This window comes from Harpia harpyja (genome assembly GCF_026419915.1).
Source record: "Harpia harpyja isolate bHarHar1 chromosome W unlocalized genomic scaffold, bHarHar1 primary haplotype SUPER_W_unloc_1, whole genome shotgun sequence".
Classification (NCBI taxonomy): Eukaryota; Metazoa; Chordata; class Aves; order Accipitriformes; family Accipitridae; genus Harpia; species Harpia harpyja.
This window is the reverse complement of record NW_026293183.1, coordinates 327,273-352,362: the sequence shown is the minus strand read 5'-3', so window position 1 is coordinate 352,362 and position 25,090 is coordinate 327,273. Positions and strand designations below refer to the sequence as shown.

Sequence of the window (25,090 nt, the reverse complement as noted above, 5' to 3'; positions counted from 1 at the left end):
ATGACGACACGCATGACAGTGGCCCCTCTGCGCCTGGGGATGCCATGTCAGTGGCGACAGCGGCCTCTCTGCAGCCGAGGACACTGTGTCGGTGGCCCCGGGGCGGGGGGAGCGGTGCTGTTCCTTCGCTGCACCCATTAAAGGCTGTCGCTGTGCGGGACACGTTGCAGAGTGGCGTTGGGGGAGCTGGGGGGGGAACCTGGGGATGTTGGGAGGGGGCCTGGGGGCACTGGGAAGGGACCTGGGGGGGCCTGGGGACGCTGGTAGTGGACATGGGAAGATCTGGGGGCACTGGGGGGGGGCGCTGGGGACATTGGGAGTGGGCCTGGGGGCACTGGAAAGGGACCTGGGGGGGGACATGGGAGGATCTGGGGGTACTGGGGGGGGGAGCTGGGGGCACTGGGAAGGGGCCTGGGGGGACGTGGGAACACTAGGCGGGGCGCTGGGGGTAGGAGGCGGGACGGGGGCGTGGCCAGAGCGCTCGGGGGGCGCGACCGGGCGGTGACCCCCGCCCCTTCCGTCACGTGACGCTCGCCGGACCCGCGCCGGCGTCCAAGATGACGGCGCCCAGGACGCTGGCGGCGGGCGGCCGGGCCGGGGCGGAGCCGCCTGTACGAGCACGTGCGCGAGGGCCTGAGCGCGCGGCCGCAGCTAGAGGTGGCGGCGCTGAGCGAGCGGGAGCTGGAGCGGCGGCGGGGGCCGCTGCGAGGGGGTGACCGCTGCGGGGGGGGGTGACCGCGAGATCGTGAGCGGGGCGGGGCCTCGGGGGGGCCTGGCTGGGGTGGGCGGGGACGGCGGAAGAGGGGCGGGTGCGGACGGTGGGAGAGGGCGGGGCCTGGCTGGGGTGGGCGGGGATGGTGGGAGAGGGGCGGGCCTGGCTGGGGTGGGCGGGGACGGCGGGAGAGGGGCGGAGACTGTCCGGGATGGGCGGGAGCAGGGCATGGGGGCGGGGCCTGCCCGAGCTGGAGGAGCGGAGCCTCGGGGTGGGCAGTGTCTGCCTGGGAAGGGATGTGGGGGTGGGGCCTTCAGAGAGGGGGAGGGTCTGTCTGCGGGATGGGGTGGGGCCCAGCGGTAGGCGGGGTCTGTCTTAGGCTAGGGGGGCAGGGCCTCACAGTAGGTGGGGTTTGCCTGCCCTAGGGAGGGGCTTAAGGGGAAGGGGTGGGGCCCAGTAAAAATAGGCGGGGCTTGTGGAGGGGCTGGGGGAAATGCTGTGCATGCTGATGGGGCAGGGTCTGTATGCGGGAGGGGGCGGGCCCTTCGGAAGCCCCGCCCACACCCCCCCTGTGCAGACCTGGTCCCACCTGGGGGAGGTGCGGGCCACCATCGCCTGCCTGGAGGCCGAGAAGGGCCAGGTGGCCCAGGGCATGCAGGCCCCGATGGTGAGACCCCACCCCGGGACCCCCCCAGGTCCTCCCCACCCGTGTCCCACCCACTCTCCTCCCACAGGCAGCCCAAGACAAGGAGACGGCAGAGACAGTAGGGACCCCAGGGAGGGGGTCCCCACTCCCAGGCAGGAGGTGCTGGGGGCTGTCACCCCCCCCCCCCCCCCCGTGCCCCCAGCCCCATGTCCCCACAGCTCCCCGTGTACATGGCACTGCTGGCCCACGGCTGCCAGGTCCAGCTGCAGCTGCAGGCACTGCTGGCTGAGGAGGCTGCCCTGGATGAGCGCTTCTACCTCAAGGCCCTGCAGCTCCCCAACCACACTCACTCCGAGGCAGTGAGCTGGGAGGATGATGGGGACAGGGACAACACCGGGGGGTGGTCACCATGCCCCCCCACACCCCCTGACACCCACTCTTCCCCCAGCCCATCAGGGATGAGAGCCAGGCCCGTGTGCTGGAGGTGGTAGGAGAGAAGCCAGGTATGATGGGGGGGGGGGGGCATGCCTCAGTTTCCCTGCGGTGATTTGGGGGGGCCAAGGAGGGTCCCCTGGGGCTAAGAGAGGCTCAAAGAGGGGGTGAGGAGGAGGAGGAGGGTTCCTCCAAGGGATGGGGAGTTCTGGTGGGAGCGAGGAGGAAGGCTCTAGGGGTGGAAGAGGAGGGCCCCTGGGGTGAGGAAGGCTTGGGGGGGGGCCAGAGGAGGGTCCCTGGGGTGAGAAAGGCTTGGGGGAGGAAGAGGAGGGCACCAGAGGCAAGGAAGGCTCCCCCAGGCTTCTGTCCCTGCAGTGTTTGACTTCAAGCTGAAGGGACACCTGGAGCTGGGTGAGGGACTGGACATCATCTGCCAGCGGTGAGCACCCATGGGTGCCAGGGCAGGGACACCCAGGTGTCACGTGTCCCCGGTGACATGCGCATCGTGTATGTGTCCCCATCCTGCCCCCCCCCCATGGGATGCAGGCGCCTGTTGCACATCTCGGGGCACCATTCCTACTACCTGTGCGGGGCTGGCACGCTGCTGCAGCACGCACTCGTGCGCTTCGCCATGGCCAAGCTGCTGCCCAAGGTATGTGGAGGGGGGCCCAGGAGGGTCTGGGGAGCCCCCCCCAACACCCCTTTTTCCCCAGGGCTTCCTGCCCATGACTATCCCTGACCTGCTGTGAGGCACCGTCTTTGTGAGTGCCACCCCAGTCCCTGCATTCGGTGTCCCCCCCTTGCAGGAGGGCTGTGGCATGCAGCCCAACACCACCCCCTCACCCATCTACAACATCAACCCCTCCCACTTTGAGGACCTCTGCCTGGATGGCACCTCTGAGGTGGGGATCACAGGTGAGGAAAAATGGGGCTAAACCCTGGAAAAATGGTGTCTGTGTGTCTTGGGGGGGGGGGGGGGGGGGGGGGCAGCTCTGGGAGCCCTGCTGCCCCCCCCCCCAGCCCCATCCCTCCACTCCAGGGTACTTCATGGACCACGCCATGTGGCTGGAGGACTTGCCCATCAGGTACTGGGTCCCCAGGGTCCCCCCCCTCCCCATTGGGGAGGACCCTGGGAACCCCCCACCCCTACACCAGGTGTCCGGGGGGGTCCTCACCCCCTCACCCCAGCCAGGGTCATCTGCTCCAGCACCTGCTACTGGGCCGAGACCAACACAGGGCAGGAGCCGTGGGGGCTCTACCGTATCCACCAGTTCACCAAGGTACTGGGGGAACTGGGGGAAGGACCGTGGTTGTCCAGGCGGGTTGGGGGGGCAGAAGAGGGGGGACAACATTGCCCTGTCCCCACAGGTGGAGATGTTCAGGGTGACAGCGGCAGAAAGTGGGGACGAGAGCGAGGTGCTGCTGGCTGAATTCCTGGCTCTACAGAAGGAAATCTCTGAGCTGGGATTGCATTACTGGTGAGCGGGGGGGGGGTCATCCCCGTGTCCCCCCACATGTCATCCTGTCCCACCCCCCCCCCCCCGCTGACGGCCCTGCTCCCCACAGTGTCCTCAACATGCCCATGCAGAAGCTGGGGCTCCCTGCCTACCGCAAGTTCAATATCGAAGCCTGGATGCCCAGACAGGGCAAATATGGGGAGGTAAGGGCAACTGGGGGGGCAAAGGGGCAAACCCCCCCAATTTAGGGTCTGCACAGGGTGACCCCCCTATTACAGGCTCCAACAGTAACCTGAGGGCAAATCCCCCCCCTTAAGGGGGTCACCCCCCATGTTTTGGGGTTTGTTGGGGAACTGGGAAGGGGAATCCCCCCATTGTGGGTGAACCCCCATTGTGGGGGTCCCTGGAATGGAGGTGGGGGGGTCCCCATTATCAGGAGACATGGGGGGGGGTTCTAAATACTTGCAAACCCCCTTTGCTCCCTTCCCCAGATCTCCAGCACCTCCAACTGCACCGACTACCAGAGCTGGCACCTGAACATCATGTACAGCGACAGGGCTGGGCAGTTACGGCATGCACACACAGTGTGTGCCGGGGGGGGGCAACCCCCTCCCTCCTGGGTGGTCCCTGAGCCCCTCTGCCCCCCACTAACCCCCCCCCTGCAGGTGAACAGCACCACCTGTGCTGTCTTCCAGATGCTCATCGCTCTCCTGGAGTGCAACCAGCTGCTGGTGCATGCTGGGGGGGGAGGCACCCCAGGGTGCTGGGGGGTGGGGTGGGGGCTTACCCTGCCCTGTGCCCCCAGGACGGCCACGTCCACGTGCCCCCCGCCCTGCAGCCCCTCGTCGGCCAGGCCGTGCTCACCCAGCCCCCAGCCCCCCTGCTGCGCTACATTGGCCTTAACCAGCCCCGGGGGGGCCGCAACGTGCCCTGAGCTGGGGGGGATGACCCCCAGGTGGCCCCCACATCGCACCCCAGGTGACCCCAGTGTCCCCACAAGACACCCCAAGCGTGGGGGGGGGGGGGGCACCTAAGGTGGCTCCCACACTAGATGGGACACGGAAGCAGAAGGGACGCAGAAGGAAGATGGATGTCCCCAAGGGTGGGACACACGCACACGGGACACACATCCCCCCCGTGTTAACAAGCCTCTGCAATAAATGCCACCTTCACCCCCCACGGAGCTGCAGCCCGTGGGCACACGTGTGCTCCTCTGTGCTTTTGCACACGCATGTGCACTGTGTGCATTTGCGCACACACACGTTCTCCACGTGCGCGTACGCTCGCCGTGTGCCCTGTAGCCATGACGCAGCCCGTGTGAGCACAGCGTCCAGCGGCGAAACTGGGGAGACTGGGAGGTTACTGGGGGAGGCAATGGGGATCCCGGGGGGGGGGGGGGGTCACACTGGTCATGGGGACCCTGAGGAGGGGGGCTGCGAGCCCCCACCTGGTCCTGGGAGGAAGAGGAGGAGGGGGGTGGCAGGGGGGGCTGCACAGTGGCCAAATGCCTCTTTATTTTACAACAACTGATATAAATTCTCTACGCTACAACCGGGACTGCGGGGAGGGGGTGGCAGGGGGTGGCAGGGTTTGGGGTGGGGGGAGCGGGGGCTCCCCCAAAGTCCAGCCAACGGCATTGGGAGCCCCCAGATAAATAGGGAGAGACTTGGGGGGGGCCAGGCAGGGGTCGGGGGGCCCATCAGTCCATGCAGCGCCTGCTGTTGATGACGATATCGTCGTATTCCTCCTGGGGGGGGGGGGGGAAACACACCCAGCACTCAGCACCCCCCCCTAAAGTTTCGGGGGGACTGCTGGGAGGAGGGAAAGACCCCCCTCATTGGCATAAGGGAGGAGCTGAGGGGATTTTCAGGGGCCACTGCGTGGGGGGGGGGGGGGGGGGCACTTACATCGCTGTTGTCGCCCTCATCGGGGCTATCCTCGGAGTCCCCGGGGGGCTCCTGCGCCCCGAAGTCCCGCAGCAGCTGGGGCAGGCGGGGGTTGGGGCGGTGGCGGGCACTGTAGAGGGGGGTGTACCCCACGTACATGCGGGCAGCAGGGTCAGCACCAGCACGCAGCAGGCACTCGGCCACCTCAGGGCTCTGCACCTCCACCGCCAGGTGCAGGGGGCTGCGGCCACAGCTAGGTTCCTGGGGGGGGGGGGGGGAATGGGGGGTCAGAGCAGGGGGGCGCAGGGGACCCCCATGTTCCCCCCCACCCGGGACAGCACTCACCGCCTTGTTGAGGTCGGCGCCGGCGCTCAGCAGCAGCTCCACCATCTCCAGGTCTTTGCGGAGGACAGCAACGTGGAGGGGGGTGTAACCTGCCGGGGAGGGGAGAGGGAGGCATTGCTGCGGCCCCCCCCAGCCCCACGACAGATCTGCAGCCCCACTGCGTCCCCATGCCACAGCTCCACCCCTGCCCAAAACTGTGCCCCCCCCCCACACCCATCTTCCCACACAGCCTCATACCACAGCTCCACGGTGTCCCCCCCACCCCCTACCATGTCCCCATGGTGTCCCCACCACCACAACTGTGTCCCCCCATGCTGTCCCCCCCCCCCCAGCCTCTGCCATGTCCCCACACAACAACCCCACAGCATTCCCATTCCCCCCCACTGCGCCCTTGCACCGCAGCCCCACGAGCCCCCTCCCCGCACCGTCATAGTTGACGCTGTCAAGCTGGGCACGCGCCTCTTCGTCACGGGGCACCGGGGGGGGTCCGGGGGGGTCTGAGTAGGTGGCGGGCACAGCCCCGGCGTCCCTCACGGCAGGCGAGGTGCAACGGCGTGTGCCCCCCCCGCTCCTGCACGCACAGCCCTGCGCCAGCTGCCTGCAGCTTCTGCACGAAGCCTGACAGGCCCAGGATGACGGCAATGTGCAGTGCTGTCTGCAGGGAGAGAGAGACCCCTCAGCGTGGGGGACAGAGGCTAGGAGGGTGCCCCCCAACCTGCACAACCCCCCCCCCCCCCCAGTTTCTCCGTACCTGCCCCAGATCGTTCTGCAGGTCCAGGTACTCGGTGCCACCCGTGTACTGCAGGATGGAGTCCAGGAAAGCCTCATGCTCATGGATGACGGCCAAGTGCAGGGCCCTGGCGGGGGGGTGTGTCACACCACCCCTGGCCCCACCCAGGGATCCCCCAATGAGACAGGGTGAGAGCAGAGCTGGGGGGAGTGGGGGCGGCCCCTCCCCAAGGTCCAGCATAGCCCCATGTGTGCCCGGGGGGGGGGGGGGGGGCAGGACCCACTGTCAGAGCCCTCCCGGGACTGGGGTCCTACCGTCCCGGGGCAGGGGGATCCCCCCCCGCCGGGCAGAGGGGTGTCCCCCCCGGGCTGTGGGGGTCCTCCACCCCCAGGAGTGGGGGGTGTGTCCCGCATCCACCCGACCCCCGCCCACACTCACGTGTCGCCGTCCTCGGTGAGGAAGCCCAGGACATGCCGCAGCCAGGTCGCGGCCTCCACGGCGGCCACCGGCGGCGGCGACGACGCCGCCGCCGCCGCCTCCTCCTCCTCCTCCTCGGGGGGCTCAGCGAGGCGGACGGCACCTACAGCCGCCGTGACGGGACCCAGAGCCAGACCGGGCTGCTCGGGGTCGGGGCTGGCAGGCCCGGGGCTGGCGGGCAGCAGCCCCAGTTGCCCCTCGCCCAGCGAGCCCAGGCCACTGTCGCACCACTCATCGCCCTCAGGCCGCTTCACCTCACCGGGGGGCGGCGCCGCCTCCGCGGCCGCCATGCCGGGCCGGGCTGCGCTCAGACTCGCTCCGCCATAGGGTCGCCGCCGCCGTCCCAGGAAATCCCCGCTGGGCCCAGCGATGGCGGCCGCGCGGGGCCTGCTGGAATCCGTAGTCCTCACACCACTTCCGGGGCGGTGCGCGCAGTGTACGCCGGGAGGGGCGGTGCTCTCCACCTATCAGCACCGCCCGCGGTGCATGCTGGGAGGTGTGGCTGGGTAGCGCGGTGCATGCCGGCCCCACAGTGATGTCCCCTCTCCCCCCAGGACTTCCAGAAGGTTGACCTGCTCCTTATCATGGGCACCTCGCTGCAGGTCCAGCCCTTCGCCTCCCTCGTCAGCAGGTCGGACTCCTCCCCCCCCCGTGGCCCCCCCACTGCCCCCCCGTGACCATCCCCTCCTCTCCTCCCCCCCACAGGGTCCCCACCAACATCCCCCGGATCCTCATCAACAAGGAGAAAACAGGGCAGGGCTGCTAAAGCCGGGGGGGGACAGAGGGGGTTGGGGGGCACTGGGGAGGGCAGGTGCTGCTGCCCCCCCCATCACCCTCGTTTCCCCCCCCCCCCCCCAGAGTAACCCCTTCATGTCCCTCATGGGCTTCGGCTGCGGCATGGACTTTGATTCGGACAAGGCTTACAGGCATAGGGGGGCACCGGGGGGGGCTGTGGTGGACAGGGGGGGCATGGGGGAGGACCGGGGGGGGATGCCTGGCTTTCACGGAGGAGCACCCCTAGGTCTAGACACTGTAGGCGGGCTACTGGGGGATTGGGGACCCCCCCAAGGTGGTTTTGGGGACACCCCTCCCCTGGCTTGCGTCCCCTCCCACAGGTCCCTCTGTCCCCGCAGGGACGTGGCCTGGCTGGGGGAGTGCGACGCTGGCTGTCTGGCGCTGGCCGAGCTGCTGGGCTGGAAGGTAGGTGGTGATTGGGGGCTGGGGGGTGTCCTGGCCTCTGCACCCCCCTCCCCGCTCACCGTTCCCCCCCGCAGAAGGAGCTGGAGGAGCTGGTGAGGAGGGAACATGCTGCCATTGACACCAAGACTGCCTGGGGGGGCGAGGGCGAGACCCCAGGGGACACTGGCGAGCGCTGGGGGGGCAGTGGGGACCCCATGCCGGGGGGGCGGGGGGGGCAGTGACTTTAAATGGCCGTAGAGGGTTATCGGCCTTGTCCGTTCCCTTCTGGGGGCTGGGGGGGGGGACAGACACGGGCGTGGGGGGGCCAGGGTTTGGGTGGGAGGGGCAGTTTGGCCCTCCTCCATGTCCCCACCAGGGAGCAGCAGGGCAGGAAGGGGGGGTCCCTGTTACTGGGGGGTACTGGGGCCAGGAACCAGGGTCACTGGGTGGGGGTCCCCGGTTACTGAGGGGTACTGGCGTGGGGGGGGTCCCCGGTTACTAGGGGGTACTGGTGTGGGGTGATGGGGACAGGAACTGGGGTACCGGGGTGTAACGGGGCCGAGAACTGAGATGGGGGGGGGGGGTGCTGGGGCCGTCCCCGGCAGCATCGCACAGCCTGGGGGGGGCTCCCCCCGGCCGCCACCGTCGCCATGGAGACCGTGAACCCCCCATTTTACTGCTTTCTCCCGGTATTTGTGTAATAAAGCGGTTTATTTCTAAAACCTGGTTGCATCCTGCCCGGCCCTGGGGGGGTCCCTACCTGAGGGGGTGCGGTGGGCAGGGCCAGCGCCAACGGGCGCGGGCCAATCCGAAGTGAAGGCTGGGGGAGGCGGCCAATCAGAGCGCGGGGCGGCAGGCGCGGGGGTTGATAGACGGGAGGGTTAGCCAGTAGGTGAGGGGCTGTCCTGGCGGGAGAGGCTGAAGAGGCTATGAGGGGCATGAGAGGAGCCAATTAGAGCCCAGGATGGTGGCTTGGCGTTGACTTTGACCAATAGCCTGACGAGCCTCTGCCGAAAGGCCCTCTGGGAGCACCCGGAGAGGCGGTAGACGAGTGCTGGGCCATGAAGAAGGGCGGGGCGTCGTTGAGACAGGCAGCCGCTCCAGCCAACCAGCTCGGTGGGCGGGCGGACGGACGCGGACAGCGGCCAATGGAAGGCGGCGGCGCCGCTGACGGGCAAAGGCGCGGGCGAATGGGCGCGGGGCCGGCGGGCCCAATGGCGGTGGAGGGCGGGGCCGGCGACGGAGGGGCAGCGCCGTGAGCCAATGGACCAGGAGCCCTGCCTTGAGTGGTGGGGGGGGGGCGGGCCAATAGGGGCGTGGCGGAGGCGGTGCGGCGGAGTGAGGCGCCATGTCGCGGCGGCGGTGGCGGGGTCTGCAGAGCGCGGAGGGCAGCGGCCGTGGGGGCGAAATGGGGAAGATGGCGGCAGGCGGCGGTGGCGGCTCGGGCCGCTACTACGGCGAGGGCGGCCGCGCTCCTAAGCGCCAGAAGACAGAGAACGCGGAGCCGCTGCCGCATGGGGCTGGTGGGCCGGGGGGGGCTGGTGGCGGGCCCGGCTCTGCCGGAGCGGTGAGCGGGGTCGGGGGGAGGCCGGGGGACGGTGGAGTCCTTGGGAGAGGGGGTGGGCATCGTGGCGGAGGGTGGCACGGTGGGGCCTGAGTGGGGCGAGTAGGGGGGCAGGACGAGGCTTGAGGGGGCAAAATGTGCCCCTCGGAGGGGGGTAAATACAGTGTATGGGGCAGGGCTTGTGGGGGGCCTGGGGGGGGTGGTGGTCAAAGCAGGGGTAGGCTGGGCCAGAGGGGGCTGGAAATGGGGGGCAGGGTAGGTCTGGGGGACTAGGAGAAGGTGTGGGGGGTGTTTAGGGGGTCAGGGATTGCCTGGGGGGGGCATGGGGCAGGTCAAGGCCTCGGAGGGGCTCAGGTCAGGGCTGGGGTGGGGACAGGGTCTGCCCTGGCGTGGTCAGGCCACGGAGCGCTCAGCACCATCAGGGAGAGGGGAAACGTCTATTGAGGGGCAGGGCTGGACCCTGGGGGCCTGCAGAGCCTCTGGGTTCAGGTTCAGGGGAGGCAGGGGTCTGCAGGGTCTTTGCCTGCATCCCCCAGCAGCGCTGGGGGCTCTTTGGCCGCACCAAGTTCAAAACTGCTCCCTCCTTTAACTGCCGAGGCAGGACTCTCAGCTGCGGTGATGGGCAGAGGGTGTGCTGAGATTCCACCGACGGTGGCCAAGTACCGAGCTGACTCCTTCTCTCCTGCCAGGACAACTACGATGATCCCCACAAGACGCCTGCCTCCCCGGTGGTGCACATCCGGGGGCTGATCGACGGCGTCGTGGAGGCTGATCTCGTGGAGGCCCTGCAGGAGTTTGGCCCCATCAGGTGAGGGGATGCGTTGGGGGACGCACGTGGCGGTGGCGTCGCAGTGTCGGTCTGACCGTGGCCTTTGCCGTCCCAGCTACGTGGTGGTGATGCCCAAGAAGAGACAAGCCTTGGTGGAGTTTGAGGATATCCTTGGCGCCTGCAACGCTGTTAATTACGCAGCTGACAACCAGATCTACATCGCTGGTCACCCCGCCTTCGTCAACTACTCCACCAGCCAGAAGATATCCCGTCCCGGGGACACGGATGATTCCAGGGGTGTCAACAACGTCCTGCTCTTCACCATCCTCAACCCCATCTACTCCATCACAACAGTGGGTGATGTGCCGGGGGATCCCGAGGGTTTTGGGAACGCGGAGATGAGCACGCAGATCTCTCCCGGCCCTGGCACATGCTGCTTTGGGGGGGCTCAGGGGGGTTCTGGGGCGCCGCTGCTGTGCCTCAGCCAGGTCCCTCACGCTTTCTCACCTCTCCTGTCCCACAGGACGTGCTCTACACCATCTGCAACCCCTGCGGCCCTGTGCAGAGGATCGTTATTTTCAGGAAAAACGGTGTCCAGGCCATGGTGGAATATCCTTCTGTGTCCTAAGAGCCTGGGGCTACCTTTCTTGTGTTTTTTCTGCTGTGGGTTGGTTTGGCTCTGCCACAGACTGGTCGCCTCAGCCACACTCTGGCGTGTCCTGCCCAGCTACAGGGAGGGAGCTGAGGGTTTCCCAAACTATCCGTGTGCTCGGGGAGTGACGTCTGACACGGCGTGGTCGGCTCCGTCCTCCCAGACAGCGAAACCCTCCCTAAAGACACTTTCATTTCCGTAAATGTCCTTAACACTGCCAACGTTTGACTCGGTGCAGAGCGCCCAGCGAGCCAAGGCGTCCCTCAATGGGGCCGACATTTACTCTGGGTGCTGCACGCTGAAGATCGAATATGCCAAGGTAAGCGTCCCCACCGGCAGCGCACACCCCTTGTGGGGTGATGCCACTGACGTCTGACACTTCTCCGGGTGTTTCTCGCAGCCCACGCGCCTCAATGTCTTCAAGAACGACCAGGATACCTGGGACTACACCAACCCCAACCTCAGCGGACAAGGTAATCTCCGATGAAGCGCTTTGTACCTACACACGCTGTCGGGCGCAGCACTCTCATACCGACCCACAATATGTAATGCCATTTGCCTGCCCGTACCTTCAGCTGGAGCTGGCGTGGGCTCGGGGTGGGGGTGGGGTCGAATTGAGTTGAAAGACCGAGTGGCGATGGCCGGGGATTTCTCTCGGCGGTTTGTTCTGCGCATTGCTTGTCAGGAAGCATCGGTGTCAGGTGTGTGAAGCGAGGGGGAGTTTGCACCAGTGATATGCGGTTGGTTTTTTTATATTTAATGAGTTTCTGGTGGTTCAGTGGCTGGGGGGGAAGTGCCATTGCTTTATTGTGTATGCCCCGCTGCCGGCTCTTTGTGTGCCTCATCTTCCGAACTGGATTTGCCAAATCGGGGCCACGTCACCTTCCTGGAGCTGAGGGGCGAGTTGGAAATGCCCCTGGCCTGGTGGGGGGTGGCACCTGGCCCATCTGTAAAACCAGAGGGGAGACACCGGTTCCCTTGAGCTTGAGACAGGGTGGGGGGAAAAAAGACACCCCCCACCCACAAAAAAACCCTGTGCTCACGGGAGTGGACATCTCCCGCTCCCAGCTGGATGCCGGGGCTGGATGCAGCTGCTGTTGCCCTCCGTGTCGGGCTGTGCAGGGTCAGCCCTGCACGAGGAGCTTGGCGACAGGGTTTGGGGTTTTTTTGAGGTTTTCTTTCTTTTTTTAAGTCAAATGCTTCATGTTTTAAAGCTGGGGGTACCGGCGCCGGGTGGCCTTGACTGCTCAAAGCAAGGATGGGGGAGGGGGGACAGCAGGCACGGGGGATTCGGGGGGACTGGGATTCGCTGCGGGAGCCGCCGAGCTGCCGTCTGCCGGACACCCCTGCTTTTCAAAGCTGCAGAGCCGTTCAGGTGCTGATGCAAGCAATGGCATTACATGACTTAGCGAGGGGCAGGGGCAGAGCTCTCCTGCCAGGTACATATGTAGAAGATGTGCAGAGCCGCAGGGGCGAGAGGGGGCTCACTGGGAAGTGGGCAGGGGGGTGCGGTAACGTGGCCTTTCCCAGCTCCGAGCAGTCATTTGCACATAACCCCGGGGACCGTACTACAGCGGAAGTCCCGAACGGGCTGTGACCTGCCTCTGCACATTCCTCACACCACACAGTGTAGAAACCTTTACTGGAGAAAACACGCAGCATCCAGAAACAAGCAGCAGCTTGAGCTCATTACATCAAGGACACAACACCGTGGCCCAAGGACTATCTACAGCACAGAGAGAGAAAGAGGCGCGGCATGCCACAGCAGACATTTACCTTTACTTACCAAAACCAGACCAAACCGAACCCACGAATGTACACAGAACTAGAAAACACAGCCCAGAGGGTCCTCAAAACAAGCCCAGCAGCGCTCTTACCGGAGACCGGAGTAGATCTGAGGCCCTCCAAGACCTTAGGATTGCTCTCAGCACGGTTTGGTTTGGGAGGGCAGTTCCTTTGCTTTACGCTGTTTCTCCTGCAGTCCTCAACTGCCACCATATCAGCGCCAAGTGGAGAAAACAAAACAAACAAAAAAAACCCAAACCAAACAAACAAAAAACCACCACCAAACCAGCCAACACAAAGCAACCCAACTCCAAGGGCACACAGGTCCCTAGGAGGCCGTAGCTGGGGCTGTGTGGGGCTGGCGCTCGAGCCGAGACACATTTCCATTACAGAGGAGACACGCACATGGGAAAGAGCTACACAGAGCCAGAAGCACCATTTTGTTACAGCACAACACAAATTGCAGGAGGTGAAACACGGAGGAACACTCTCATTTATCACACCTTTACGTCCTCTCTCTCGGTACCTTCTGAGGACAAAACATCTGTGAGACCTTTTTTTTTAAAAAAAAAAAAAAATTTTACTTTTTTTAAAGAAAAATTGTAGCGGTTTTGTGCCTTTGACCTGTGTTTATGACTCTGAAACCATGTGATGCAGGGTCGCAGTGTATGTTTGATGGGACGCCATCTTTCAGAACTGTGCTAACTCACTCTTGAAGCGTCCAATGGTAAGAGAAATACAGAATTTTTATATGACAATGGACATTGTACTTTGTACTCCTGCTGTAAGTAGCCCTTTTCAATCTTTGTAATTGACTCGGAATAAACCTGTACGAAACCCGGTCATGTAAAGGGAAGAGAAGAGCAACTGTACGGTGACATGAGCGTGTTTATGCCTTGTACGTGATGGCTCGTTTTAACCTGTTACTGCTGTTGCTTTGCTGCCTGTACCAGTCTTGCTCCCTCTCCCGTTTTGTCAGGGTGGGGAGATGTCTTGCCACTTTTTATTTAATTTACATTTTTATTTTTCCTTTTTGTACATTAATTTTTATTTTTTTTTAAATGGCTGTGTAGAAACTAGTAGCATCCCAGAGGCCGGGGGGCACGGAGTGGGGCGCTCCCCTCGCCGCACCTCCCTCCTAGTCAGCTTAGGGGGGCCAGGGCTGGTCCCTGGTGGGCGGGAGGGAGGGGATAGGATTGGGGGTGGGGGTGTGTTTCTTCTCCCAGGATCGGCCCCCTTGCTCCAGCCGGGGCTCTCAGTCCCCGCAGGGAGGAGATGTGGGGGGTCCCGGTTGGGAGCTGGGCGCAGGGGTTCGGAGCCAGCCCCACCATTGCCTTCCTGGGGTAGCTGGGGGATCCCCAAAGCCTCCCCGGGGCCAGGCTTGGGTGTCAGGGACTGGAGGGGCCCCTGGCGCCCTGGGGGAGCGGTGTTCCCCCCCCACCAAGACCACCCTAACCTCTTCTTCCACCTGCAGGAGACCCGGGTGGCAACCCCAACAAGCGCCAGCGGCAGCCCCCACTCCTGGGAGACCACCCTGCAGAGTACGGTATGGCACCCTTCGGGGGGGGGGGGAGCCATGCGATGCCAGGGGGGTCTCCAACCCTCTACCCACACAGGAGGCCCCCATGGCGGATACCACGGGCACTACCACGATGAGGGTTACGGGCCCCCGCCGCCCCACTATGAAGGGAGAAGGATGGGCCCTCCGGTGGGGGGGCACCGCCGGGGACCCAGCCGGTACGGCCCCCAGTACGGGCACCCACCACCGCCCCCGCCGCCACCGGAGTATGGCCCCCACGCCGACAGCCCCGTTCTCATGGTCTATGGCTTGGATCAGTCTAAGATGAACTGCGACCGCGTCTTTAACATCTTCTGCCTCTACGGAAATGTGGAGAAGGTAAATGGGGGGGGGGTGTTGGGCACAGAGGGGGGGATTGTCTGTTATACCGCTTCCCTTCCAGGTGAAGTTCATGAAGAGCAAGCCAGGGGCAGCCATGGTGGAGATGGCAGATGGCTATGCTGTGGACCGGGCCATCACCCACCTCAACAACAACTTCATGTTTGGGCAGAAGCTCAATGTCTGGTAGGTCTTGGGCCAGGGTGGGGGGAGCGACGGGCAGCCCTGCCTGTCATGCTGAGCACCCCCCCTGCCCCGGCAGCGTCTCCAAGCAGCAGGCCATCATGCCCGGACAGTCCTATGGGCTGGAGGATGGATCCTGCAGCTACAAGGACTTCAGCGGCTCCCGCAACAACCGCTTCTCCACCCCCGAGCAGGCGGCCAAGAACAGGATCCAGCACCCCAGCAACGTCCTCCACTTCTTCAACGCTCCCCTGGAGGTGACCGAGGACAACTTCTACGAGGTACGGGGTGGACCCCCGCCTGCCCCCCTCCTCCTTGCGTCTGCCTCTTCCTCCCTCCTCCTCCTCTTTGCATCTGCCTCTTCCTCCCGCATCCACTTTTTTCTCCCCCTCCTTCCCGCTTCTTCTCTCCCTCTTTTTCCTTGTCCTTTTCTTCCTTTGCCTCCTCGTCCTTTTCTTCTCTTCTACTCCCTCTTTTTCCTCCTCCCTTCTTCTCCTTTTTCTCCTCCTGCCTTCTTTTTCTTTTTCCTCCTTGCTGCTTTCTCTTCCTCTCCCTCTTTCCTTCTCCTCTCCTCCTCTTCCTCGTCTTCCCTTTTCCTCCTCCTCACCCCCCCCCTTTTTTTTTTTTTTTTTTTTTCCTCTCTTCTGCGCCCCAGATCTGCGACGAGCTGGGTGTGAAGCGACCTTCCTCTGTCAAGGTCTTCTCGGGGAAGAGTAAGTGTGGGGGGGCAGGGAGCGGCTGCCCGGGGGGTGCTCCCTGCCCCGGGGGGGGGGCGTGCGGGGGGGCAGGGCGGCACAGCCGTCGCAGCTGCTGGGCTGAGGAAGGGACACCCCCCCCGCAGGCGAGCGCAGCTCCTCGGGGCTGCTGGAGTGGGACTCCAAGAGCGATGCCCTGGAGACCCTCGGCTTCCTCAACCACTACCAGATGAAGAACCCCAGTAAGTCACCCCCGGGGGGGGCAGGGGGGCCCCCCCTCCAACCCGCACCCTGCTAACCCCCCCCCTTCTTTCTCTTCTCCCCTAGACGGGCCGTACCCCTACACGCTGAAACTCTGCTTCTCCACCGCCCAGCATGCCTCCTAACCAGGACCCCCCTACCCGTGGGGACCCCCGCCCCCCCCATCCCTGTTTTTTTTTTTCCTCAAACCCCTGTTTTTTTAAAGGCTGATGTTCAGTACTGACTGCCTGGCGACCCCCCCCCCCCTTTTCCACCAGCCCCCCCATTTTTAAGGAGAATGGTTGTACATGGGCTCAGTGCCCCCCCTCCCCGCTGACCTCCTGCCTTTCAATAAACTCGTTTGGGAAACAAACCAGGCCTTTTGGGGTGGGGGGGGAAGGAGGGGTCAGCCCACCCTGTTTTGGGGGGATATTGGGCAATGGAGTATGGGGGTTTGGTGTAGCTGCAGGGGGGAGGTTTCTGTACAACACCCCTCACACACCTCCCCCCCCAGCACCGGGGTCCGCCTCGGTAGGGAGGGGGAAGAGGGAGCACTTCTGCCTCGGTAGGGAGGAGGGTACAGGGGCACTTCCGCCTCCTTGCGGGCGGGTCACGTGGCGGGAAGGGGCGACGCTCTAGCCGTCGTCCTCATTGTCCTCGGCCCGTGGAGGACTACACGGAGGCGATGGCGGTGGGGCTGTGGGGGCTGCTGGGGAGATGTGAGGGGGGGGCCCCGCCCCCCCCCCCACCAGGCCCGTGACCCCCGGCCTAACCTTACCCTCCCCCCCCCCCCCCCATGGGGACCCTCCGGCGTGGCCTAGAGCCACCCATGACCCCCAGCCTAACCTTGACCCTCAGTTGACCTCACGGCCCCCCGAGTCTCCCCTTTTTGTGTGCCCTGACCCCCGGGGTCCCCATTACTCCCCCCCCTGCCCATGACCCCCTCCCGTGCCCCCTTTGAGGCCCCTCTGGATGCTGGGGTCCTTTCCCAGTACCCCGAGTGCCTCCTAGTCCTTCCTTAGTGGATCCCAGTGCCCCCCCAGCCCTTCCCCAGTGGGTCCCACTCCTTCCCCAGTGCATCCCAGTGCCCCCAGCCCTTCTCAATTGGGTCCCAGTCCTTCCCCAGTGTGTCCCAGTGCCCCCAGATCTCCCACAACTCCCAGTCCCTCCCTGGGTACTCCCACTCCTTCCCCAGTGTGTCCCAGTGCCCCCAGCCCTTCTCCAGTGGGTCCCTGCTCCTCCCCAAGGACTCCCAGTCCCTCCCTGGTGGGTCCCAGTCCCTCCCCAGTGGGTCCCAGTGCCCCAGTGACAGGCTGGGTGCCGCAGCACTTTGGGTGCTGGCCCAGCTGATGTTGGCAGAGGCAGCAGAGCAGTGCTTGCCCGGCCACAGCTTTGAGACGCTGTGGGTGATGCTGGAGCAGGACCCGCGTCCTGCATGTGGAGCTCCACCACCCTGAGAAGAGGAATGCCATGAACATGGCGTTCTGGAGGTAACGGGGGCGCTTGGGGACTCCCCCATGGCCCCCCAGACCCCATCCCCAGCTGTCCCCGTTCCCACAGGGAGATGGTAGAGTGCTTCCAGGACATAGGCCAGGACTCATCCTGCTGCGCCATCGTCATCTCAGGTGCTGGGAAGATTTTCACGGCTGGTGAGGGGGGGTCGGGGATTTTTGGCTCATTTGGGGGGGAATCTCAGAATTGGGGGGTTGTTTCAGCCCCAGCAGGGGAAATGGGGGGGGGGGTCTTGACCCATCTGGGAGGGACTGGGAGCATCTTGGTACCAGCTGGGTGGAACTGGGGGTATCTCTACCCCAGCCAAGGGGAATTGGGGGTAACTTTGCCCTGGGTGGGGGTATTTGGGGTACCTGTGCCCCAGCCAGGGGAGATCAGGGGCATCTTGGCATCACCAGGAGGCCTGGGGGTGTCTCAGCCCTGGCTGGGGGGCTTGGGGGGGCTTTGCACCCCAACCGGGAATGGGTGATGGTATGGCCCCGGGCAGGGATTGACCTGATGGGGATGGGCAGCGAGTTCACAATGGTGGAGGGTGAGGACAGGGCCAGGAAGGCCTGGAACCTGCGCCGGAAGATCTGCGAGTACCAGGAGACCTTCTCGGTGCTGGAGAAGGTTGGATGGATGGACGGGGGGGGGAGACTGTTCCCCAACCCCCCGATGCCCGTTTCTCCTGCAGTGCCCGAAGCCGGTGATCGCAGCGGTGCATGGCGCCTACGTCGGCACAGGTGAGCTGGGGCTGGGGGGGGGGCGGGCCGGGGTCTCCCCCACTACTGGCTCAGGGTCCCCCCCACCGGCTCAGGGTCTTTTCCTGGCAGGTGTTGATCTCATCTCTGCCTGTGACATCTGCTACTGCGCCCAGGATGCCTGGTTTCCAGGTGAAGATAGGTGGGTGGGGACCCTGGGGTGTCCCTGGGACCCCTCGGATGTCCCTGGAGCATCTCGGCTGTCCCCATACCCCCCCCCCCCCCACGTCCCCGTGTCTCCTTGGACGTCCCTGTGCCCCCTCGCGTGTCCCCGTGCCCACAGGAGGTGGACATCGGGCTGGTGGCTGACGTGGGCACCCTGCAGCATCTCCCGAAGATCATGGGTAGCCAGAGGTGGGTGGGGGGATGCCAGGGAGGGGGACACTGGGGGGGCTGGTGGCAGGGGAGGGGACTTCAAGGGGACCCCGTCTCACCCCACAAACCCCCCTGCAGTCTCATCAATGAACTGGCCTTCACCGCCCACAAGATGATGGCCCCTGAAGCGCAGAGCTCCAGCTTGGTGAGGTACTGCAGCCCCCCACCACCACCCCTGGGAGGTGACCCCATCCTTGGGGCTGTCCCTAGTGTACCCCTCGGGGTGCCCGTCCCCACTGGCAGCCCCTCTCTTGCCCGCAGCCGGGTGTTTGCCGATAAGGAGACACTGCTGCAGGGAGCCTTGGAAGTGGCCACCACCATTGCAGCCCGGAGCCCCGTGGCCGTGCAGGGCACCAAGGTGAACCTGCTCTGCTCACGGGACCACCCTGTCCCCAAGAGCCTCCGTTACGTGGTGAGCGGTCCCCTCCCCTCCTGCCGGGACCCCCAGCCCCAAAAGCCCACGCTCCCTCCCTCATCGTCCCTGTTCCCCCTCCCTGACTGTGATGACGTCCCTGACTCCGCGCTGTTGCCATCCCTGTGCCCGTCTTTGTCCCCGAGTGTCGTGGTTTAACCCCAGCCAGCAACTAAGCACCACGCAGCCACTCACTCACTCCCCCCCCCACCCAGTGGGATGGGGGAGAAAATCGGGAAAAGAAGTAAAACTCGTGGGTTGAGATAAGAATGGTTTAATAGAACAGAAAAGAAGAAACTAATAATGATAATGATAACACTAATAAAATGACAACAGCAATCATAAAAGGATTGGAATGTACAAATGATGCACAGTGCAATTGCTCACCACCCACCAATCGATGCCCAGCTAGTCCCTGAGCGGTGATTCCCTGCCCCCACTCCCCCCAGTTCCTATACTAGATGGGATGTCACACGGTATGGAATACCCCGTTGGCCAGTTTGGGTCAGGTGCCCTGGCTGTGTCCTGTGCCAACTTCTTGTGCCCCTCCAGCTTTCTCGCTGGCTGGGCTTGAGAAGCTGAAAAATCCTTGACTTTAGACTAAAACACTACTTAGCAACAGCTGAAGACATCAGTGTTATCAACATTCTTCTCATACTGAACTCAAAACATAGCACTGTACCAGCTACTAGGAAGACAGTTAACTCTATCCCAGCTGAAACCAGGACACCGAGGGCCGTCTTAGACCCCCAGGGTGCCACATCCCATCCCTGTCCCCATCCCCAGGCCAACTGGAACATGAGCATGCTGCAGACCGAGGACATCCTCAAGTCGGTGCAGGTAGTGATGGAGAAGAAGGGTCCCGAGGACGTCCCCTTCTCCAAGCTGTAGGGCCACCGCGGCCCCCCCCCCACAATAAACCTGGCTGCCCCCACATCCCCCAGTCCTGCCTCGTCCTTGGGCAATGTGGGGAGGGACAGGACCTGGGGGGCTGCCATTGGTCTGGGAGGGGGTCCCTATATCCCCTGGGAGCGGTGATGGGGACCCCGGGGTGCCGGGGGGGTTGAGGACCAAGGCCAATGTCCCCCCCCTGGACCCCACAGCACATCTGGGCCCCTCCCGCCCCCACCTGACACCCATACGCCTGGGTCTGCCTGGCATAGGGCAGAGTCTGAGGTGTTGCTGCCTTGGGCAGGATCCCCCTCACCCTGCATCTGGGGGGGTCAAAGTCTGGACCCCACCCTGCCTCCACCACCTGGGACCTGCCCTCCTGGGGTGGATGTGGGGGGCACAAAGGGGTCCCCCCAAACCGACGGGGGAACCCCAAGCACCCAGGGGGGTGGGTTAGCCCACCCCCCAGGTTTGGGGCCCCAGTGTCTGGGCTGTACCCACTGTAATGAACTGGTTAACTTTGTTCATGAAATCGCATGTGGGGGTAGAGACATTCCTCACTTATCTAAAACCACAGTATCCAGTTAAGTACCGATTATTAATGAAAGAGGTTCCACCTAACAAACAAATGACGGCACAAACGCACACACAATGCAGAAGATACCAGCCATCACATAGACAGAAACTAGAAACTGTATAAATAAAGGGACTCTTCCCCATTTTCAGCGCGAGCCTTTGGCGGAGCACTGTCTCCCCCGGCCGCCCAGCGCTGTTTTGCTCTCTTATCGCTTGCTAATAAATTCGATCTTGTCATTTAATACAAATTGGCTCCTCCAATTTGTCACGAGCGTCTATAACACCCCCACCCCGAGCTGGTGTGAGAACCCAGGTGTCTGGGTGGGGCAGGGTAGGGGCCCTACCTCGGATTTGGGGCTATAAAAGTCCTGGCACCTGTGGGCTCCGCATCCAGCCTGGCATCGGCACCGGCATCACCATCACCATGGCCTTCGTCCCTGTGCCCAGCTACCAGCCCGCCTACAACCCGGTTGGTATCATCCCTGGAGGTCCTGTCACCCCCCCCCCCCAGGATGGGGACCTAGGGGTCAGGGTCCCAGGGGTCATGTCCCCGTCCCCCCCAGGGACATGGTGGGGATCCTGCTGACCTCATGCTCCCCCCCACCCCCCCCCAGCCACTGCCATATGTGGCCTCTGTGATGGGGGGGGGGCTCTGGCCCGGCATGACCATCTACGTGCAAGGTGTTATATCCCCCCACGCTGACAGATACAGGGACCCTAGGGACATGGGGGGGGGTGTCTGCTGTCCCCTTGCATGCGCATGTGCACCCTCTTGGGTGCATAGGTGGGGGACACAGGGAGATATGGTGGACATGGAAGGGATATGGGGGAGGACGAGGGGGACATGGGAGGGGCACAGGGGGAAATGGAGGGGACATGGGCACAGCCTGGGGGGGGGATGGGTGACAGGTGGGGGGGGGGCTGCATGTCATCTCAGGTTTGGGGCGAGCCTGGTGAGGGGGATGCGGGGGGGGGGGGACGGACACGGAGGGCTGCTGGTGACGGGGAGCAGGGGGGGATGCAGGGCTGGAGGGACAGCGGGATGGATGTGCCCTCCCCCATTGCAGGTTCCATGTGAACCTGGTGAGTGGGGCAGGGGAGGGGCTGACCTAGTGATGCACTTGAACCCCTGTTTGGGACGGAGGGGCAGGCGGTGCTGAACAGCCGCCATGGGGGGGCAGTGGGGGCCAGAGCAGTGCCACGACCTCCACCCCTTCATGCCTGGGACCCCCCTTCGAGATCGTCATCACCATCACCCCTCCACGCCTATTGGGTGCGGGGATGGGGGAGGGGGTTGGTGGGCTCTGCTGGTCTAGGGGGGTCTCAAGGGGGCTATAGGGGCTCACTGGGGTATATGGGGGGCCTAAAGGGGGATACAAGGGCTCACAGGGTGTATATGGGGTCTCCAAGGGGGATATATGTGCATACAGAGGGTATACGAGGTCTCGAAGGAGGATATAATGGCTCACAGAGCATATATGGGGTTCCTAGGCAGATATATGTGGTCCCAAAGGGGATATAAGGGGTCCCAAATGGGGAGATAGGGGCTCACAGGGCATATATGGGGTTCCAAAAGAGGACATAAGGGCACAGGCGGTATATGGGGTCCCAAAGGGGTATATGGCATTCCAAAGAGGGAGCTGCATGGGCACACAGGGGATACATTGGGCTTCAAAAGGTGATGAAGGGGACGTAGGGAGTATATGGGGGTCCCAAAGGGTGAGTATATGGACACACATAGTATATGGACATTCCAGAGAGGGATATATGGGCATGCAGGGGTATATAGAGACCCAAAGGGGGGGGGTACATGTACACACACAGGAGCTATATGGGGTCTCAGAGGGGGATACATGCACACATAGGAGAGATACGGGGTTCCAAAGAGGGGGATATACATGCACACAAGGGGTTATATGGGATCCCAGAGGGAGTATGTGCACACACAGGGGATATATGGGGTCCCAAAGGGGGATACAGGGGCACACAGGGGATATATATGGGGGGGTCCCAAAGGGGGAAATAATACAGTCACACAAGAGTTATACGTGGTCCCAAAGGGGAGGTATATGAAGTTCCAAAAGGGGATATATGTGCACACAAGGGGGTATATAGTGTTTCAAAGGGTATATGGGGACATGAGGTCCCAAAGGGAGCTATATAACGCTCCAATGGTGGATATATATAGACACACATGGGGTATAGGGGGTCCCAAAGGGGGATATATGGAATTCCAAAGTTGGATATATGTTCACATGGGATTATATATGTGTCTGAAAGAGGGATATAAGGGCTCAGATGGGAGTGTGTGTGTGTGAGGAGCTCAAAGGAGATATATGTGTACACAGAGGGTTACAGGAGGTACCAAAAAGGGCTATATGGGATTTCCAAGATCACACACAGTGATATATGGGGTCCCAAAGTGGGGGGGGTATATGTGCACACAGGGGATATATGGGGGACCCAAAGGGGATAATATGAGCACATGCTGTTTTATGGGGTCCTAAATATGAGTATATTGGGTCTCATTAGGGGATATATTGGCACACAGGGTCCCGGGGGGGGTGTGTGGGGGGTGTGTGTGGGTTATATGGGCGTACAGGGGGAGTATATTGGGTCCCAAGAGGGACGTATGAGCATGCAGGGAATATATGGGGGGTTGTGTCCCAAAGTGGATATGTGGGCACACAGGGGGTTATAGGGGTGTACACACGGGGGGGTGGGTGGATGGAATCAGGGGATCTGGGCCCCCCCCCCAACACCTCCCCCCGATCCCCATATCCCTCCTGCCCCCTATCCTCACCTCTGCCCTGTCTCTCCACAGGGAACATACATATATCTCCCCACCATGCCAGTGAGTCCCGGGGAGCGGGGAGGGGGTCACCCTGGAGAGGACCCAGATGTTTTTTGCCCCCCCCCCCCTCCCCCCCCCGGACAGGCCGCAGACCATCCCCTACCATCATAGCAACCTGCCGGTGAGTGCTGGGGGGGGGGGGGGGGGGGGGGGGGGAGGAGGGCACAGCCCAGACCCCCTGCCCTGTCCCCCACTGACCCTCTCTCCTCTTCCACAGCCACCCTTCACCCGGTGGGGGGGAGGGGGCCGGCCCCAGCTGGGACACACACACGACACAGGGTGGCTGGGGAGGGGGGGGTCGTCCTGTCCCCATCCCAGCCCCCGTCCTGTCTGCAGCCTGTGCCCTTCGTGGCCACCATCGGGGGGGGAGCTCATCCCCAAGAAAATCATTGTAGTGAAGGGCTTCATTCTCCCCCCCTGATGCCGAAAGGTATTGGGGGGGGGGAAGGGACCCCCACCCCCTTCCCTGGGGTGCCCGGCACCCAGAGCACCCTGACCCCACTGTCACCACCACCAACCCCCCCCCCCCCCCCCCCCCCCCCCCCCAAGGGTCCACATCAACCTGCGGGTGGGTCCTGGGGGGGGGCATGCTGCTGCACTTGAACCTGAACCTGGGCAAGGGGGTTGTGGTATGCAACAGCCTGCTGGGGAGTGGGGGGGTGTCAGTGTCTGGGGGGCAGAGGAGCAGGATCTGCCCCACAACCCCTTCCAGCACAGCTGCTACTTTGACGTGAGTGCACGGGGGGGGGGGCACGCACAAGCGTGGGTGTCACATGTGGGTGGGTGCTGCACGAGTGGGAGGGAGATCAATTGCATGAGGGGGTTGTGTTGCAGGAGGGTGAGCATCACACATGGATGGGAATTGCATAAGGGTTCATGTTGCATGAAGACCCACAGGGCAGGAGGACGGGTGTTGCACCAGGCAGGTGTTGCATGTGGGTGGGTGTTGGTGTCGCACGAGGGCATGCCTTGCACAAGGGTGCACATTGCCCACAACCACTCTCCCCCCCCCCCCCCAGCTCTCCATCTGCTGCGGGAACCATTGCTTCAAGGTGTTTGCCAAGGGCCAGCCACTCTGCAACTTCTCCCACCACCTGCCCCTGGGACCCCATGTCGACACGCTGGAGGTGGAGGGCAACGTCGTCCTCTCCTACGTCCACTTCTGAGCCCCACAGCTGGCCCCATAGCCTGGCTCATGGCCTGCCCCATAGCCCATTCTCCAGCGCCCCCCCCCCACGGGTGCTGGCTGGGGCCATCGGCGCCACTGTCACCACCCAGCGCTGACCCCAATAAAGTTGCTTTCACACGTGTGCCTCCATCACTGCCTGCTGCTGCCCCATAGCTCCCCCCCAGCCCCACCCCACCCCATAACCTTGTCCCCAGGACCCCCCAGAACAAGCAGGGGCCCTGCTGGGGCTGGTCCCAGCCCCACTGTCGCCTTTCAATCACCTTCCCGCAGTGCTGAGCCCCATGGTCCTGTGTGTCCCGTTTCCCCCCCCCCCCCCGCCCCATGGTCCCCCATGATGACCCCCTAAACCTGTCCCCATGGTCCTGACCCCCACCCCTAGGGCGCTGTCCCCATCCCAGCCCCACAGTCCCATCCCCATGACAGCCGCTCCTTGCAGGGGGGACACGGGATGATGGTGACCATGAGCTGCCCCAGCACCTGCTCCGAGGGCAGCTGGCTGTGGGGCCAGGACTCCTAGCAGTTATGGGGCAGAGCCAGGACATGGCAGCAGCTCCCACCCCTCCAGACCTGCTGGCCAGGGCTTTTTGCTCCATTTCAGCCATAATCTGCAAAAAAAACCAGGACAGAAACCTTCCCAGGAGGGTTCTGCTTCCTAAGGGCTTTTGAGCCAAATTCCTGGGATTTTAGGGCCAGACAGCCCCTGCCTCATACTCCCCCCTGGCAGAGCCACCCAGAAGGAGAAAGATGCATCTCATTGCCCTTAAAAATCTGACACCTTTTATTGTCCTGTGCCCCAGGATCCTCCAAACAGACTGGAGCAGAGGTGGGTGAAGCCGGTGGCGGCCCCAGGGGGGTCCCAGCCATGGGGGGGGGGGGGGGCCCTGTGCTC

At 63.5% G+C, this 25,090-nt stretch overlaps 5 protein-coding genes across 5 annotated transcripts; 4 read left to right on the top strand and 1 right to left on the bottom strand.

Moving 5' to 3' along the window:
* Positions 1-4,204, top strand: SARS2 (seryl-tRNA synthetase 2, mitochondrial). The gene is given in 17 exon segments (XM_052779387.1): positions 1-91; positions 572-731; positions 1,265-1,379; positions 1,447-1,476; positions 1,577-1,717; positions 1,807-1,861; positions 2,166-2,229; positions 2,337-2,442; positions 2,504-2,551; positions 2,597-2,705; positions 2,830-2,875; positions 2,983-3,070; positions 3,159-3,268; positions 3,357-3,450; positions 3,739-3,831; positions 3,913-3,978; positions 4,053-4,204. Coding segments are annotated over 17 exon segments (1,545 nt in total). The 3' UTR covers positions 4,182-4,204.
* Positions 4,205-4,754: 550 nt separating this feature from the next.
* NFKBIB (NFKB inhibitor beta) lies at positions 4,755-7,097 on the bottom strand. Its single transcript, XM_052779453.1, is given in 7 exon segments — positions 4,755-4,994; positions 5,155-5,394; positions 5,479-5,567; positions 5,904-5,976; positions 5,978-6,133; positions 6,230-6,335; positions 6,647-7,097. Coding segments are annotated over 7 exon segments (1,041 nt in total). The 5' UTR covers positions 6,976-7,097; the 3' UTR covers positions 4,755-4,946.
* A 2,088-nt stretch (positions 7,098-9,185) lies between these two features.
* On the top strand, positions 9,186-15,867 carry HNRNPL (heterogeneous nuclear ribonucleoprotein L). Its single transcript, XM_052779437.1, has 13 exons — positions 9,186-9,431; positions 10,118-10,236; positions 10,313-10,550; positions 10,721-10,806; positions 11,072-11,168; positions 11,250-11,322; positions 14,109-14,180; positions 14,251-14,531; positions 14,596-14,717; positions 14,794-14,995; positions 15,370-15,427; positions 15,556-15,651; positions 15,737-15,867. The coding sequence occupies exons 1-13, from the start codon at positions 9,213-9,215 to the stop codon at positions 15,793-15,795; spliced, it is 1,722 nt and encodes a 573-aa protein (XP_052635397.1). The 5' UTR covers positions 9,186-9,212; the 3' UTR covers positions 15,796-15,867.
* A 467-nt stretch (positions 15,868-16,334) lies between these two features.
* ECH1 (enoyl-CoA hydratase 1) lies at positions 16,335-19,629 on the top strand. The gene is given in 11 exon segments (XM_052779386.1): positions 16,335-16,368; positions 16,682-17,073; positions 17,075-17,139; positions 17,210-17,298; positions 17,649-17,773; positions 17,838-17,886; positions 17,977-18,050; positions 18,188-18,258; positions 18,358-18,429; positions 18,541-18,691; positions 19,478-19,629. Coding segments are annotated over 11 exon segments (1,227 nt in total). The 3' UTR covers positions 19,583-19,629.
* A 953-nt stretch (positions 19,630-20,582) lies between these two features.
* LGALS4 (galectin 4) lies at positions 20,583-24,220 on the top strand. The gene is given in 13 exon segments (XM_052779385.1): positions 20,583-20,627; positions 20,773-20,861; positions 21,223-21,251; positions 21,254-21,387; positions 21,389-21,431; positions 21,528-21,591; positions 23,097-23,140; positions 23,326-23,381; positions 23,383-23,420; positions 23,544-23,589; positions 23,591-23,674; positions 23,677-23,742; positions 24,032-24,220. Coding segments are annotated over 13 exon segments (885 nt in total). The 3' UTR covers positions 24,179-24,220.
* The last annotated feature ends 870 nt before the right edge of the window (positions 24,221-25,090 follow it).